Source organism: Podarcis gaigeae (assembly GCF_964106915.1).
Source record: "Podarcis gaigeae genome assembly, chromosome: 1".
NCBI lineage: Eukaryota > Metazoa > Chordata > Lepidosauria > Squamata > Lacertidae > Podarcis > Podarcis gaigeae.
Genome location: NC_139678.1, coordinates 44,137,410 through 44,153,618, shown reverse-complemented (window position 1 = coordinate 44,153,618; position 16,209 = coordinate 44,137,410). Strand labels below are relative to the sequence as shown.

At 44.2% G+C, this 16,209-nt stretch overlaps 1 protein-coding gene across 12 annotated transcripts in view; it reads right to left on the bottom strand.

Annotated features, from left to right (window-relative positions):
- MAPKBP1 (mitogen-activated protein kinase binding protein 1) overlaps window positions 1–16,209 on the bottom strand; it is a 118,789-nt gene that overhangs the window by 9,178 nt on the left and 93,402 nt on the right. For 2 of the 12 annotated variants that reach the window (XM_083744075.1, XM_083744074.1), the window contains 9 exons: window positions 10,585–10,733; window positions 9,918–9,967; window positions 8,375–8,554; window positions 7,731–7,900; window positions 6,138–6,274; window positions 4,158–4,337; window positions 3,506–3,581; window positions 2,045–2,346; window positions 296–1,207 (listed from right to left, as the gene is read on the bottom strand). In XM_083744075.1, coding sequence (XP_083600201.1) covers window positions 296–1,207; window positions 2,045–2,346; window positions 3,506–3,581; window positions 4,158–4,337; window positions 6,138–6,274; window positions 7,731–7,900; window positions 8,375–8,554; window positions 9,918–9,967; window positions 10,585–10,733 — 2,156 coding nt within the window. Of the gene's footprint in view, window positions 1–142; window positions 1,208–2,044; window positions 2,347–3,505; window positions 3,582–4,157; window positions 4,338–6,137; window positions 6,275–7,730; window positions 7,901–8,317; window positions 8,555–9,917; window positions 9,968–10,584; window positions 10,734–16,209 lie in introns of all 12 variants that reach the window. The other 10 variants (XM_083744069.1, XM_083744065.1, XM_083744073.1 and 7 more) reach the window with 5 other exon arrangements.

Below are 16,209 nucleotides of genomic sequence, written 5' to 3'. Positions count from 1 at the left end.
TCACTCTTGTGCTAGTCCTACCAAGTGGATCATCGCTTGAGCCACAACATTTGCTAGAGCTAACACAGAACACAAGACAAACTGGAAGCAGAAACTGAGGACAGAAAGGGGGGAAAATGAATGCCAGATTGAAATGTCTCACCATTGAAAGGATGGCTTATGGAACGAGACAGGTGCAGACAGGACGAGACAGGCCAGAAGCTGGACGTAAAGAAATGTGATGGAAGTGTGAAGCGATTCACAAAGACAGGAGACAGAAGGGGGAAGAAGATTAGAGATGGGTATCCGTGCACACCTGAGTCCTCTGCCAGGGCTGCCACAGTTGTGGGAGACCTTGGCCTGCTTGCTTCACGTGAGCAAAGTTCAAGCTGATTCTCCGGCACACAACCAGTGCTGCCAATTATCTCTTTGCATCTCAGTGGCCTGTATTCTGGAGATTTTGGGTGCAGACCATCTGAAAACTCTTTCAGTTTGGGGTTAGTAGCCCCCGGTTCAAGCTGGACTTGGACTTGGGTCCTCAACAACGTACGGTTCTCTTTTAGAGTCTCTGTAAAGGGACCTGCTGGGCTACTTTTACCAAGGCTTAGTGGCACAGCTGCTTGGTTTTCCAGCTTGGAGGCCCACCCTTCAGGAAACGAGTGCTTCTTTATACCAGTGCCAGCAGGTGACTGGGGAGATTCCAGAGGTGGTTTTGATTTGGCAGTCGGTGAGAAAGAAGCCAAAGTCGGTCTGTCAGGCAGAGATTTGGGGATGTCAAGGATCAAATGAGCCCGGTTAGAAGCTAGCTTGCTGTGAAAGGATTTGGGTGATGAAGAACTTGTAGCTTGCTGAAGAGGAGGTTTCACGAGGCCATTCTCCTTCACAAGCGGCTTGTTCTTCTCAGTGTCCCCTAAAGGATTCAACTGTGTCTTCTCTGGTACTTGTGGGATGACCTTCACATCAGCCAGGTGTTCTGCAGAGTCGCCAAGGCATAGATTCTCTCCCACAGATACGCTGCGGGACATCTTGGCCATGAAGCTAGTGGTGGGGCTCATGTAGGACTTTGGTTTTGCAGCTTTGCTGTCTTTGGCTTGCAGAGAGCTGGAGCCATCTGTCTTCAATAGAGTTGCAGACAGAACCCGACAGCTATTGGACCTTGGATCTTTCTCACCTACCATTAGGGTCTGAGGACGTTGCCTAGCAGAAGGCATCCCTCCTGGAACCTTATCTGTGGAAATGGAAGAAATAAGTGCACAAAACTGGTCTGGAGACAATCAAAATAGCTCCAGCTTTTAAATGTCATTACTATTTCATTTCAGCTCCTGGATGAAGCACTAGACAAAACAACTATGTTCAGGGAATCATTTTGAGCAACTGCCCCGTGTTCCAGACACCCTGTTGTCTCAATTTCTGACTCAATATGTGACCAGAGATAGCACTGCATGTACTGTTTTAACCTTTGTTCTGTGTGATGGGGATTACTGCAAACGCCACCTTGTATTTGCAAAAAAAATGTGTTTCCTTTACAGCTAAAAGCAGTCAGAGGGCTACGAATGATGGCTTGGGAATCATAGGAGTATTAATAAAAGTAGGTGTGGAATGCTCCTTTGATTGATGCAGAGCATCACACAAAGTAAAAGTAGCCCCAATTATACATGCAAAACCACACTAAGGCTGTAAGTGGGAGAGTTTCACTAGGAGTGTTATCTGCACAAGCTGCACTAAAATAAATGGTGATTCCATGACTTTCGCTTGAGTTCCCATAAAAGAATTTCCAGGTGAACTGCTCCTAGTATCTCTAACACCTTTAAACAATTTGTGCTTTCCAGAGGAAGCAGGTTAAGTCCTCCTCTTGCCATCACCAGTGACAGCAATTTCTGCATTTCTCCAACTCAGGCCACCCGCAAGGCATAGAGGAGGGACCTGTGGTGCTGACAGGGACTATCTCCCCAGCCCACCTCCAAAGCCGGTAGATAATTGGCTCTCATCTCCAATGCTGGGCAGGTTTCTATTTTGGAGGCCTTTAGCTTTTAACGATTTCCACAATAGCCAGCCACTTCCTTACCATTATGAACAAGGTCATGAACTGACTGGGATTTCCTCATCACCCCTGCCCCATCACTATCGGGGAAAGGCCCAGGTGGTCTTCCAGGACCCCTGTTGATCTCTAGCGCAGGTTTCCTCTTTCTCTGCATATAGAGTGATCTAAATGAATTAACATCATTTTGGAAGATGCCATTCTCCAGGGCCATGTTCTGGTGGTCAAGCCCATTTTTCAGCGGATCAGCAGAAACTTGCTTCTGAAAGTCAGGGAACTCAGTGGGCTTCCGATCCAATACCAGATTTGATGAAGAAAGTGACAGTTGCCTATAGAGACAAAGACAGGGCAGGATATATAAAGTCACAATACCATCACCATTTGAAATAAAAATAAAACAGTGCTATGTAGCTAATTTGGGGCTGTGGTTCCTGCATTTAAGGGGGTTGGACTAGATGACCCTAGGGGCCCCTTCCAACCCTACATTTCTATGATTCTACATGGCAACAAGACAAGCTCTTACTGCCAAAATCCTCATACAAACACATTTTCCCCTTGGATGTATGGTGAACATAGACTAATCATAGACAAGACTACTATATAGGAGGGTTAAGTGAAAGGGGGGAAACGGAGAGGTTTCAGCAAGGGAAGATAAGCCATAGTTATAATCAGGGTTAAGGTTTTCTCAGCTCAGCATGCTACTGGATTCAGGCCCTCACTTTAGTCCACTTAAACTCTCTAGAGAAAGAGACCTGTACTCGTGGGATATCTGTGCCTGCTTTTCCATCTCCCCTTCTACCTGAAAAGCAGGATGTTAGCACTAACCTAAAGGCCTCAGCATACAGTTGTACGCAATCAGGATAGACGGCTCTTCTGTTTGCTACTTTAGCAAAAAACCAGAACCATGTGTTCAGTAAACCCTAACATTCATAGACGCCCTTTTCTAATACACAAGATCACAATTTCCCCATCAGATTTAACAGGCTTCCTGAAATAATATTTTTTTAAAAAAAACTAATGCAGTGTCTGGAGCTTAGTCAGCAAAGCAAGGAGTTTGCTAATGGAAGAAAACCAGATTAAAGCTCATTGGTAAAGCAAGACTGAATAAGATTTTTTCACTGTCCAAGCTGAATGAAATGCAAAATCATTTTATAGCGCATAAATGGTGAAGAGTAAACCACGTAGCAAAATTTAGTTCTTATATCAGCTAAAATGGATTCATTGACACAGCTGTGAAGTTCATTGGAAGACTGAAGAAAGAGAAGCAAAGGCAACCCTATGATCGAACATTGGGGTACCCGGGCCTTTCCAAATCACCCTCCCAAAACAGACACAGTCTTTTTATAGAAAAAGAAGACCTGGCTCTTCCTAAGAGCAAGCCTTTTTTGCTAAGGTGCACCAGGAGCAGAACATTCAAGAGATGAGGTTGTCATGTCTGAGCCAAAGCATGGCCGGACTACCCAGCAGTAAGGAAAACTGTGACTGTACCTGAGAGCAGGAGACTGGGACAGAAAGCGAGAAGAAATACTGTTTTCCGTTCTCTCCAGGGTCCTACATGATCCACCTACGAATTAAAAAGGGGGAAATGTATACAAATTAGGAGGTTTTCATTGTACAGTTTTGTTGCTGTAGACTGCTTTGATACATGTTTTTCTGACATAGTGGCATATACATATTTTATGAATGAATGAATGAATTGCAATGGATTCTAGTCCATCAAAGCTTATGCCACAATCAACTGGTTAGTCTTTAAGGTGCCAGATACTCTTGTTCTTACAATTCTACTCTTCATCACAACGTTTAACATGCCAACCTCTACCACTAGGGGCCACTGCATTTCTACTCAATTCCCAGCACAAACAGATGAGTCAAGCCAGTACTGTATTACTTTCCCCATAGGTCAGCACAAAAGAGGAAGCTGCCATTTTGACAAGGCTCCATTCATTGTGCCACCAAAGTTGCAGGAGGTGCTACAGGTTTCTCATTATTTTCTCTATTCTACCAATGGCATTTGCTTCCGCAGTTGTCACAGGAGAGTCACAACAGGTGGGGACACTGATAATCTAAAGTTGATTTAGTAGGAATACATTTGGGAACATCACAAAAAGGTCAAGAGTTTCCACTGGTTTTGAAAATGTACCCTTTTCACCGTTACTGGCCAGGGTCTCAAAATGCTGCTTGAGGAACTTCTCCTGATCTGGAGTCCTGGGGACATCTCCTTCCAACAGACCAGCGCTGACATCCTCCTCATCCTCTTCTCCCACCTGTTCATCCAGATCGGACGTACCATCCACACTGAGAGGTTCTGTACTCTCAGAATCTAAAGTGGAAAACATGACACAAATATAACTTTCACAACAATGTAGATTGCACAGGGGGATCTGCAACAAAATGTTGGGAGTGTTCATACCTGGCGGGGGGGAGGGGGGAGGACAGAACTTTTCTTTTACCCCTTTCCTACTCCTGATGCCTTTACTGCTCTATAGTACTGCAGGGAAAGGGTTCAGGTTTGTGGTTGGCCCTGAACTTGGAGCATTTTATTCCTATGTAGGAATGGTGGGATTTCAGGAATGGTGAAATTTCAGGTGGTTTTCCCCTTTCCTGACTCCTGAGAATTTCTTGTTTAATACAGAGAGTGGGATTATTATTTTTTAACACCCCACCATTTATTTAACCCTGAATTCTGCATGCCACCCTTCTCTGGGGTACTTACAACAAGTTGTTAGATGCTTGAACAAGTCAGTCTCCTCTCCCATAACCCTCCCCAGTTGTCAATCCATACAAGAATCTCAAACCTAAACTGGCCCACCAGGTCTCCTCATTCAGTTTGGCCCAAACCACACCCACCTGCGTCCATCAAATGACACCAGATGTTGGACAGGTAAAGCTGCAATGCCAAATTCGAAAGGAAAAGTCAGGAGTGCACTCTAAGCATGCTCTCAATTCTTCCATTCCAGCAGCTGCTTCCATTTGGTGCCTTTTTCTGTGGCTCTGCCCACTGCACCTGCTATTTGGCATTGAGGAAGGAAAGCTCCCTTTGCCTATTTGGGAATGTGGTTGAGAGTTTTTTTGTGTGAATGGTGTTGTTTAGCTCTAAATGTTTTTTGGGGGGTGGGTGGGGTTCCTGAGAGAAAGGGACAAATCCTGGTTTGGGATTTCGCATATACATATTTTGGGGGTGGGGCAGGGAAAGAAACTTAGGAGATGGTTGTTTGCAGCAGTGGCCATGCACCAGCTGCAAGATGTAGCTCTGGTCCAGGAGAGCCTCTGTATATCAGTTCCCCCAGTAGGGCTAACCTGGAGGTACCACAGAAGAAAGATATTCAGTCACCCACAAAGGTGCAATGAGAATATCAGAGAAAGTCAAATGTCTGCCATTATTTCAAACACGTATCAGAAGCATGCAAAACCTTTTCATCTGGAATGCTATCTGATGGCCAAGATTAAGCTGGCCTGGTGTGGTACTTGTTTTATATATTTCATTTTGACCCCTTCTTGTCCCTGCTAACTGTAGGCAGCATCTTGCTGAGATTTCACCCCTCCCATACCCAAGAATCTCCTGATGATCTCCTGATGATCTCTGCTGACTCTCCAGAGAGGAGGAGGCGTGTCCTGCTATCTACTTATTCTGCCTAAGCACCACATCAATGTGTGTGAGTTAGAGAGTCAGTCAGTCAGTGTATCGGAGAGAGAGAGAGAGTCTAGAGATAAGGTTGCTGCTAAGAGCAGCTGCAGACCCTCAGTGTAGCATTGATTTATGCTTAGAATATTCAGCTCTGTATATAGTTTTGTATCATAGTTGTAGTTACAGAATAAAAGGAAGATATTCTACAGAGCTGCTCTCCGAGTGGTTTATACTCTGCAAGACTCTGCAAAACTCTGCTGCGCAACAACTGTATTATTGAGACAGTGAATCCGGTGCTCTCAGCTCTAAGCTGTGAGTCCACAGCACTGTGACCTGTTCCCGTGAGAAAGGTGGTCACTGGCAGTGCTACCCAGCTCGCCTAGCCCAGTCGGGGTTGAGGTGCATGAGTCCAGTTGGTGCACTGGCTCAAGGGCGATGCTGACAGTTTTGAGAATGGGGGTGGGGCACAAGTCCAAATAGTTAAAAATATCTCACCTTCATTAGGGCTTGAGAGGCGGCTGCTGCTGTAATCCACGGAGCAGGCACTGTCAGGGCTGTGTTTATCTGGGCACCCGTTGCTGTGGTAGCCTCTACCTAGTTTCCCATGGGGAAGTGCTTTTACCTGGAACTCGCTGAGAGAGAAGGGAAGATTCAAGTGTGAGAACCAGCATTGACAACTTTTAAACTATTACACTCTTAAAGACCTTACCTGTGCTACTAACTTCCCGCCATTGCGAAAAATAAGTTTTGTAAAGCCTAACCTTTTCACCATTTATGCACAATTATTTTGCACTTCATAGAGCTTGGACAGTGACATTTGGACTTTCCCCTTCCATTTCCATTTTCTCTCTCTCTCTCTCTCTCTCTCTCTCTCTCTCTCTCGTATTTTCCTCATCAACTAAAAGACACTCAAGAGCCACATCCACAGAAAAATTGAGGCCTAAGCTACCATCTGTGTCTACGCCATATGTGAAAATCCTTACGGATAACCGAGCCAATGAGAGGAAAAACCAGTTTGCATATGGCATTTTAAGAGACTCCACACATCACCATGACAACAACAGCTCTCGGTCCTAACTCCAGCAGTGTGTGTTTAGCTTAACGCAGCTTCTCTTAGCTCCGTGGCTGAAAGAAAAGGCTTTCTGTTTATGGAATACTTGGGAGTTCTTTTATGTTTAAATCCTCCTAGTCACTGCGATTGAACTCAAGCATGAAGGTCACTAATGCTGAGAATATTATTTACACTAACTGTACCGCAGCTTGCAAGTTCTGTGAGTGCCGTGTCCACCAGGCTTCCAAACGCTGCCCAGAATGACCTCCCCCCATTGCCTGACAGCTCCAGGAGTCCACAATCTGCTCTGTTTAAATCTTAGAACTATAACATTAGAAACATAAAGCAGAAGTGGCAGGGTGGGGGGTGAGGTGAGGTGGGAAGAGCACTAATAGTCAGGCTTTTTTATATATAAAAAAGCACCCTTCAGAGTGTAACAGCTTGTGGAGGCACATCCACAGCCCACAATCGTAACACTGTACGTTGGAAGCCGAGGAAATGAAACAGCTACAGAGGGAAGGGAGAGTTAAATGTTATAATTATGGGAGAGATCGCTGGAAGCAGGCCGAAGTCTCTCCGGTTTCTTCCAATATTTTTATTATACCGCATGACTCCTCCAAGTCATGTTAGTGGCATCTCCAAACAACCACTGTTTTAGTTGTTTCAAGAACAAGCTTGGGCATTCTCTTACTAAATTCAAAACCAGGCAAGCGTGAAAGAAGAGGACGGAGAGCAGGAGAGGACAAGAAACTCACAAGACAGTCATCCAAGGAGAAATCTGGCAGCGGTAGTTCATATGTATGACTTGCTCACAAGCGAAGATTATGTTAACAGGCCTCATCTCATTGCGGCCTGCATGCTACAGTCAGGCCGACATTTATAAAACCCATCAGTAACTTTGGAATGTGGTGGACAGCATGGTGCCTCACCCAGATCATCAAATCATGATATATTTTTCCCCCTTTGGGGAGCGGGGGGCGGTCATACAACCTTAAATAGCTAAAAGCAAGGCGCAAAAAAGGAATTTATTTTTTTACCTGCTAACATCTGCAGGGTGAATCTCATCTTGTTCTGGGTAGATGACACATTCCTCACTCTCTGAAGGTTCCAGTTCCTGGGGGAAAATCCCCCCTTCACAGGACACAAGGCGGATAACTTGGGGTCGAACGCAAGGCTGCTTTTCCTGAGGAGCTGCAGAGCCTCCAGCCTAGAATATCAATGCAGAAACAAAGCTAGTTTAGCTTTGGTAAAGCAACATGCAGAAAAACTGGAACTAACATGGCCACTTCAGAGCCAGCTCATTAGCCATATCCACCTGCCTGCCAGTCAGGCTACTGATTCTGTTCTAAGGAACAAAGAAGCAGAATATCTTTTATTCACGGTTTTTATATTCCTACAATTCCCAGCAAACATTGGTCTGGCAGCTGATTGGTCTTGATGGCTGCTCCATCGAAAGCCCAGAGCAGGATCCAATGCGCTAACCCACAATGCACTGCTTTACTACCCATGTAATATTATCGTATTATAGTATTCCCTGGTCAGAAGGTCAGAGACTTCGTTGCAGAACGCCATCCCTCCCACGTGGCAGTTTCTCATCTCTTGCATTAAGAAGGGAAGCTCTTACATTATTGACACACAGAGGGAGATCAGGACGCTCTTCTTGGTCATCCCCATTGCTGACCTGGGAAAGAGAATCTCGGCTGGCAGAGCGGGAGACGGAGAAAGACTCCAGCTGCCGCAAGTCAAGCATGGATTTAACCGTCATCTCTAGGCTGCCTGTGGGTTGCGACCAACGACCACGCTGCCGAGGCGCCTTGCTCATGGTGGCCTCCGAACACTGAATCATTGCCATCTCTTTTGCCTAAAGGAAAATGAAGTAACTTGTAGAAAGCAATGCCAAAGGAGCAGGACTTAACTGTTAATGAATCTGCTCAGAGGAGCAGAATGCCACAGAGTTATCATAGCAAAAAAAAAAAAAAAAAAAAAGTAGATGAAAAGGCAAGGCCAGAATAAGATCTCTTAGAGGACAGTCAGAACAAAATCAGAGAGATAAGGCAACAAGAAAGGACATGTCCTCACTATGTTGTGGTGCCGTTATTTAAACATTACACATATTTTCAGCAGTATCTAGCTTCACCCACCAGTGCAAAACCTTGGGCTATCTGAAAGACCTTGGATTTCAAGAGAACAGACAACTGCTGCTTGATTGGTCCTAGGCAGCTTCTCCATGTTTTTCCTAGAAAAGCACGAGCACCACAGTGCTCAGGCACCCCTCCATCCACACAAGACTCCTGGTCAATTTTTAAAAATTATGTTTTATCTGTTTTGCCTGATTTAGGGGTGGAGTTATGCACATCACCTGTCAAATGGGCATTTTGCGATGCTTGTGATAGCTGTAGATTTCCAAATGTGTCCCTGTCTCCAAAAAGGGTTTGGCTGAGCACAATGACCTCTGATCAGCTGAGAAGATAGGGTGCTCCTACTGCACTTTCGAGTAAAATATTTAATCGGTGTCAGAGGACTAAGAGTTTAGCTTGATATAAACCAGGCTGGGGGGGGGGGGAGGGATGGACATCTTATACCATTCCTGATGGCATTAAGCCTCAAGAGGCACTGGTTGCATTCACGTGTCATGACAAATCATAATTATTGGTTTGCAGAAAACAAGTCAGTTGTGTTCACTTTGGTTCTCCCTGCTAGCACGCAGGATGTAAGTTCTGCTACCTGCATAGCTGACAAGCTGATGAACAAGCTTGTCTTGAAACAGGTGGCAAGGTGTTATTACCTATTCATACATGATCCATTCCATTTTGGGAACACATTCCTATTTGAAGCATCCATGGCACTCTCAGAATATATGCCTCTCAATGATAACCAGCTTTCTAAGAATAAATGAGATCTTCTCAGCAGTCCCCAGCCTGTTTAAGGAGATCTGCAATGGAGAGCCTAACACAACAAAGAGGTACATCTTGTACCTAGCAGGTAACAACCTCCACACAGTCGGTGCACTGGAGAAGCCAAAGCTGCTAGATATACTGGTAATTGAATCTGTGTATGCCTGGGCATTTAGAAACTGGCAGGCTATAGAAAAGGGGTGGTGTGAAGACTACATCAATGTACCATGCATCTTAGGGCAGACTGACTCTGTGAATATCCATCTGCTCTTCAGCTGTTGTTCTTACATTTCAGAGGTGTTTTTTTTTTTAAGTGTATTGAAAACTCACCCTCCTCATTTCCCAGTGGGAAAAGCTTCTTGAAAGAGAAAGATCTGGATCTAGGAGGAGAAAAATACACAAGTCAACGAAGCTGATTTTCTTCCCACCATCACAAAGCTCTTTCACTCACAATCTGTGTGCAACATCTTTGATTATTTTCAGCTCTATGAATATATGCATGCACATATCACTTGTTTTAGAAGGTTAATTAAGTAGTAATCTGCTTAGAATTCTTATGATTCCCAAGTGGAAATAACAGCACCAACTTCCCGTCTCAGCTTAGCAAACTCCTGCATTGTCAGCTGTTGGCACAGATATACATTCAGTTGGACAATCTCATACAGCCATTGTCCCAGATTTTCGTGCAGGGCTCGTTCTGAGTCATTTTCTGCCATACTCTCTCTACATGAATTACTCCAGGGCCACAATTGTTTGGAGAAACACTCTGTAAGAATTGGAAGCACATGCTGGCACAATTGTGAGGAATGGTTGCCAAGTGTGCTTGTGCACTGCTGGTACACAGTACTTTCTCCTTGCAAGGACCATGAGGGCTGTATGAGGAAAACAGCAAGGAACTGTGCAACCCAGCTGTCAGCTTCTCTCCTGGTTCTTTCTTTATTCCCTATCTTTGGTTAAACTTCCTTCCAGAATACTATATGCTCCTCTTCCCATCTACCTGAATCCCTTTCAGTGTTGCCATTAGTCTGCACTTGGAAGGACTGCAGCCCATGTAGCTCATCTTCCTCATTCCCTTCGTCTTCACCATCTTTGTCACTGTCTGATGACAGCACTGGCGCAGATGAGAGGACAGAGACTGACTCGTGCCTAGAAAGGCAGAATGAAGAGAAGCATTGGCATAAGGTATACAGTGTGCATCAACATTATTTATTCAAAACACTCTTGTGCACAGCTCCAGAACGCCACCATTAAGCCACAGCAACTTTAAATGGGAGGATGAAGATGGAAATTAGATGTAAGTCTTTCTGACTTCCAGAAAACGTACCTTAAAAGTGCTACTGGTCCACAGATATGGTGAAAGCATATTAAACAGGCTAGAAACACACATCACCACAAATCCTTAACATAGCACTCTGAGGCACCGTTAAGCAATTTTCAAGTCCCATCGGTTTTAGTGGGAGAGTTGCGTGCACATATAAATCTCTCCCACTAATAATCTAAGGCACTTGAAAGTTATTTATTTGTGCCTTTAGATGTTTCTTCTCATCCTTTCGTGATTTAATTTTATAAAGCACAATATGAACTTTGTTGTGCTGCACAGAGGCAAATTTGATCCCTGCAGGGAAAGGAAGGAAGGTCAAAGAATGCAGTTATGAGAAAAGACAGTTGGCAATGTAAGACCAGCGCACCATAACTCAGTGTTATGTTGCACTGCTACACAATAAAAGAGTGCTTAGAATACCTGGGATGGATCCTTAATCAAAATGGATAAGGCAGGCATTCCTGGTATGAGCTCTGAGCATAAACCTTCCCCAGAGAGACTCCCATTTTTCCCTTTCAGGCAAAGCAAGAACTGAACCAAAGCAGCCAAAACTGCCCATTTCCAAGAAATGTCACATTTAAACCCATTGACATCACACCTGTTCCATGACTCTGCACAAGGAAAGCCATGATTGCCATTAGCAACTGCTATGAGTGCTGCGGGTAGGTGTTTCGAGCTAGGCATTATTCTGGAGACAAAAATAACTTAATCTACCAAATACAGGGCAGCCTGGAGAGGGAATAACTTTCCCTGCAATGTGCAAATTGCCAGCAGTACAGAAATAGGGCTAAGGGGAACCAACATCCTTTCTGCAAATAGAGAATCCTTATTTTTCAAATTAGTACGCTCTTAAAACACTGTCCTGAGACATCTAGAATGACTGCAGGGGGTGGGGGTGGCTTGCTGAGCCTGCCTTTGAGCAGATGGCCTGTTCCAATTGCCTTTGGTCTCCCTCAGTGCTGCACTTCCAAAATATCTTAGGGCTTGGGGGCAAGGTGTCATCCATGCTCTGATGACATCACAGTCGCATCAATCCATTCCATCTGAATAAGCAAAAGCAGAGCAGGTGTTACACCAGTGCCAAGAGACAGTAACGGCTGGTCGAGTGTCAATAGTCAGAAATCCCTGACAATCTACTCAAGACTTCAACTGCCCCAGATCTAAAAACATCCAGAATAGTCTGCTGGATCAGGCCAATGGTCCATCTAGTTCAGTAGCCTGTTCTCCTAGTGGACAACCAGAAGCCCACAGGCATCAAGCAAGATCTGAGCACAATAACACCTTTTCCTGTGATTTCCAGCACAGGAACTGCAGAAGCAGAGCATAGCCATCATGGCTAGTAGCTGTCAATAGCTCGCTCCTCTATGAATCTCTCTCTCCACCCCCCAAAGCTTTTAAAGAGGATTAGACAAATAATCTATGGAGGCAAGGCAGAGATCATGGCTGTCTGGTGAAAGGGAGTATGCATCCACCTATCTGGGGCTGTGGTGATCTCTTTCAAATGGCAGCAACCCCTGAGAGCAGGAAAATACCAGCAGTAGTAAGCAATACAGGCGAGGCTTTTATAAAGTGCTTTGGGTACAGGCCTGCACTTGAAAAGAAGTGAGGAAAACAACAGCAGGCCATGCCTTGAAGGAGATGCCTCCCATGTAGTTGTTAGGTGTGCTCCCACATGCATCAACTGCAATAACATTTCCACAGCTTTTGCTGGTTGCATGTGCATCACCAATATGACTGGAGAATTTTCCATAAAGAGGGGAAAAACTTATAAACATAGGGTGTAACTTGTTTTCTTAGGCACTAAGAATGCTAGCTTATTTTTTAAAGCTTTTTAGATGGCATGCGTACGTATATTTAAAGAAATTAAATGACATGCCTTGTTACAATGATATTTATCCTCTTTCTCCAGGCTATGGTCAGCACTGCCTTGATTCAGTGCCATGCACTACTCAATGTGTATCAGTTTGCTTTACCGCTTCCACAAATAATCCCACCAGCTCAGTTCTTCCACCTGTCAGGTGGGCATCATTGCCATTCTAAGAGAATGAGGGCAGTGTCCTTGGTGAGTTCTGGCACCTCTTTTTCTAGAAAAGTAGCACTGAGTACAAGCAATCTACCTTCAGCACAGAAGTGCTCATCAAAGCCAACATTAATTCTCTATTGACATGTACACTTCATCCAAAATGTACACCAGGAAAAAAAGCAGAGAAAGCTATAATCATGATCTTGGTTTCACAGCTTATGTTTAGATAATATAAAATATTTCTTGTTGAGAGGGTGGGGGAAGCTTTCAAAAAGATAATTGGACAAGGGAGGGGAACAACAACAAGAAAGCAAAATATGTTTTTAAACTGTATAAATCAACCTGTTGTCCTCCACATGTTATTGAGCTACATATCCCATCATCCCTGACCATAGGCCATGCTGGGAGTTGGGGAGTCCAACAACATCTGGAGGGCTATACATTCCCTACCCCTGGTATAAACATTGTCGTGAAAATCTTCTCCCACCCCTCTCTACAAGTAAAACAACAACACAGCATTATTTGCCAGCAGGTCCCAGGGCAGGCAGGTCGAAACAATTTAAAATTAAAATTAAAAACAGTTATAACAGAATACAGTAACAGGAAATCACCATCAGGAAAAAAGGAATCCAGGGAAAAAAATCCCTGTCCTTAGAATCTGAAACTTGAATAAAGCATAAACAAAAGAATGTTTTAAGATGTACCACAAATTAATTTATTATTATGTAAATAGATGAAGGGATCCATGTGAGTCTCAGTGATTATCAGATGTGCATTCCATCACAGTGGGACATATATCAGGAACACAATCTTCAAAAAAACCAAAACAACCACCATGGCTGAGAAAATGTGCAGTGGGCTCCCATCTTCTCTCCTCCTCACACTCCCCCCACCCTGTTGCGTTTCATTTTCTCATTTTCTTAGTATGCTCTAACTATAGTTTGCTGCAACATCCAAATCTGTAACCACAATTAGTGCCACTTCCAGTGTATGGTTTGCAACCAACTTCAGCCCAAACCAGGCTTTCAAATCGTGATTTGGAGGGAAAGTACTGTCCATAATTTTCTGAGTCACGGCAAACCATGATTTGAAATACATCAGAAGCAGAGGAGGGAGCACATGTGGCCAATGGCACATTCCTAAACCTCCAAACTGTGCTTTGTAAGAACAGGTCCATATTATATCTGCTAAGAGGACAGAGAACATGACATTTCAAACTGAAGCATTTCCATTCTCCCGCTTGCCACATCAGCAGAACATAATTCTCAGAACATTCCACAAGGTTTCTGCTCATTCATTTTGTGGTGCTCTCAGTAACACTACCAAAGGCACTAGCTGGCTTCCAAATGCATCTTACATCCATCACCTCCTTTCTTATACCAAGTTTAAACAATGGAGCTAGAAAGGTGAGCTAAAAATATCACAGAGCAATTAAAAGATTTCTGCAGAACTTTTCCCTAGCTACACACGAACCAACATCCTTACAAACATCAAGCAGCAACAAAATCGATGTAACCTCAATCCAATCTAAAATAAATGAATACCCATTTTTTTAAAAAAAGTTTCTTACACAACTTCCCCAGCTTTTAAGCTCCTTACAGTGAAGTGAAGCTTACATCCTTCCGACATTCATCAAGCAGTGCTCCTCAGGTCTCTCTACTCATATCCAACAACTAGGGCCAGTGCAGGAAACAATCCTTTTAAATGCTGACCAGACAGACAGCACCCAGCTTAATCAAAGAGGTCACCAAACGTGTTTTCCAACAAGCTGCAGGGCTTGGTATGTGGCAGACTCAACCTTTCCCAGCAAGAGCATGTGAGAAGCAAGCTTTATAATATTGACTGAAACCGGCAGTGCCTGACACAGGCTGCCCCTCAAAAAAGGCAAAGGCTGTGTGTGCAGCTGCTGGAATGGCAAAGAGTTTGCTATAAAAAGAACACTGCTCCACAGCTCCAGCATTTTTGGCTTGAAAAGGCTTCTCCACAGCAAACTGCTGAGGCATAGCAGGGAAGGATATTACAGTACTGAGGCACCAGCAGGATTTAATGTCAGCAGTGACTCAGCAGGGATTAGAACTTTGCAATACCAGAGCAAATAGAAGAGAGCACTTTTGAGCACATGCAAAATGCTTTCCTCCTCATCTACCTCCCCTTTTCTGACAACAAAATACTATATACTGTTGGACTCCAACTCCAGCCCCAGAAGACATAGCCAATGGGCAGGAATGGGAGTTGTAGTTCAGCAACATCTCGAGTGTTACCTGTTTCCCCATCCCATCCCAGCTAGACAGGTTTGTTCATAGCTATGGAATCTGAATATTGCTACCACATACAGTCAAACCTCGGTTGTTGAACATAATCTGTTCCAGAAGCCCGTTCAGCTTCTGAAATGTTCGACAACCAAGGAGTGGCTTCCGACTGGCTGCGGAAGCAGAAGTCAAGCGTAAGCTGCGTCAGATGTTTGGCTTCCAAAAAACATTTGAAAACCGGAGCATTTGCTTCTGGGTTTTTGCCATTCAGGAGCCAAAATGTTCCAAAACGAAGGCATTTGGGGACCAACGTTTGACTGTGCTGTATGTTCCTTTGTACTGACACCCAGACATCTGGCTAACACCACTCACGTGATCTTCCTCTGCTCAGAATAGAATTCTATGCTTGAGCAAAGGCTTTCTGAGAAACATGCTGGATAATGGTAGATATTTTTAGACTAAACTAAATAAAGCACATACCTAAGGGACAGCGTGGACGAGAAAAGAAAGTAAAACGAAGCCCGCACAACCCTCCTCAGGCCTTACCCTCAGGCCATTCTGGTGAGGATCTGCTCTGTGCCCCCTTCTTTATTATTATTATTATTATTATTATTATTATTATTATTATTATTATTATTATTTTTAACACACCCTTCATCCAAAGATCACAGAGCAGTTTACAGCATAAAAACACAAAACTATATAGCATAATAACAAGCAAAAACAAAAGCCCTCCCACACTTGAGAGCAGTACATGTGAAAAGGATCTAGGAGTCTTGGTTGACCACAAACATGACATGAGCCAACAGTGTGACGCAGCAGCTAAAAAAGCCAATGCAATTCTGGGCTGCATCAATAGGAGTATAGCATCTAGATCAAGGGAAGTAATAGTGCCACTGTATTCTGCTCTGGTCAGACCTCACCTGGAGTACTGTGTCCAGTTCTGGGCACCACAGTTCAAGAAGGACACTGACAAACTGGAACGTGTCCAGAGGAGGGCAACCAAAATGGTCAAAGGCCTGGAAACGA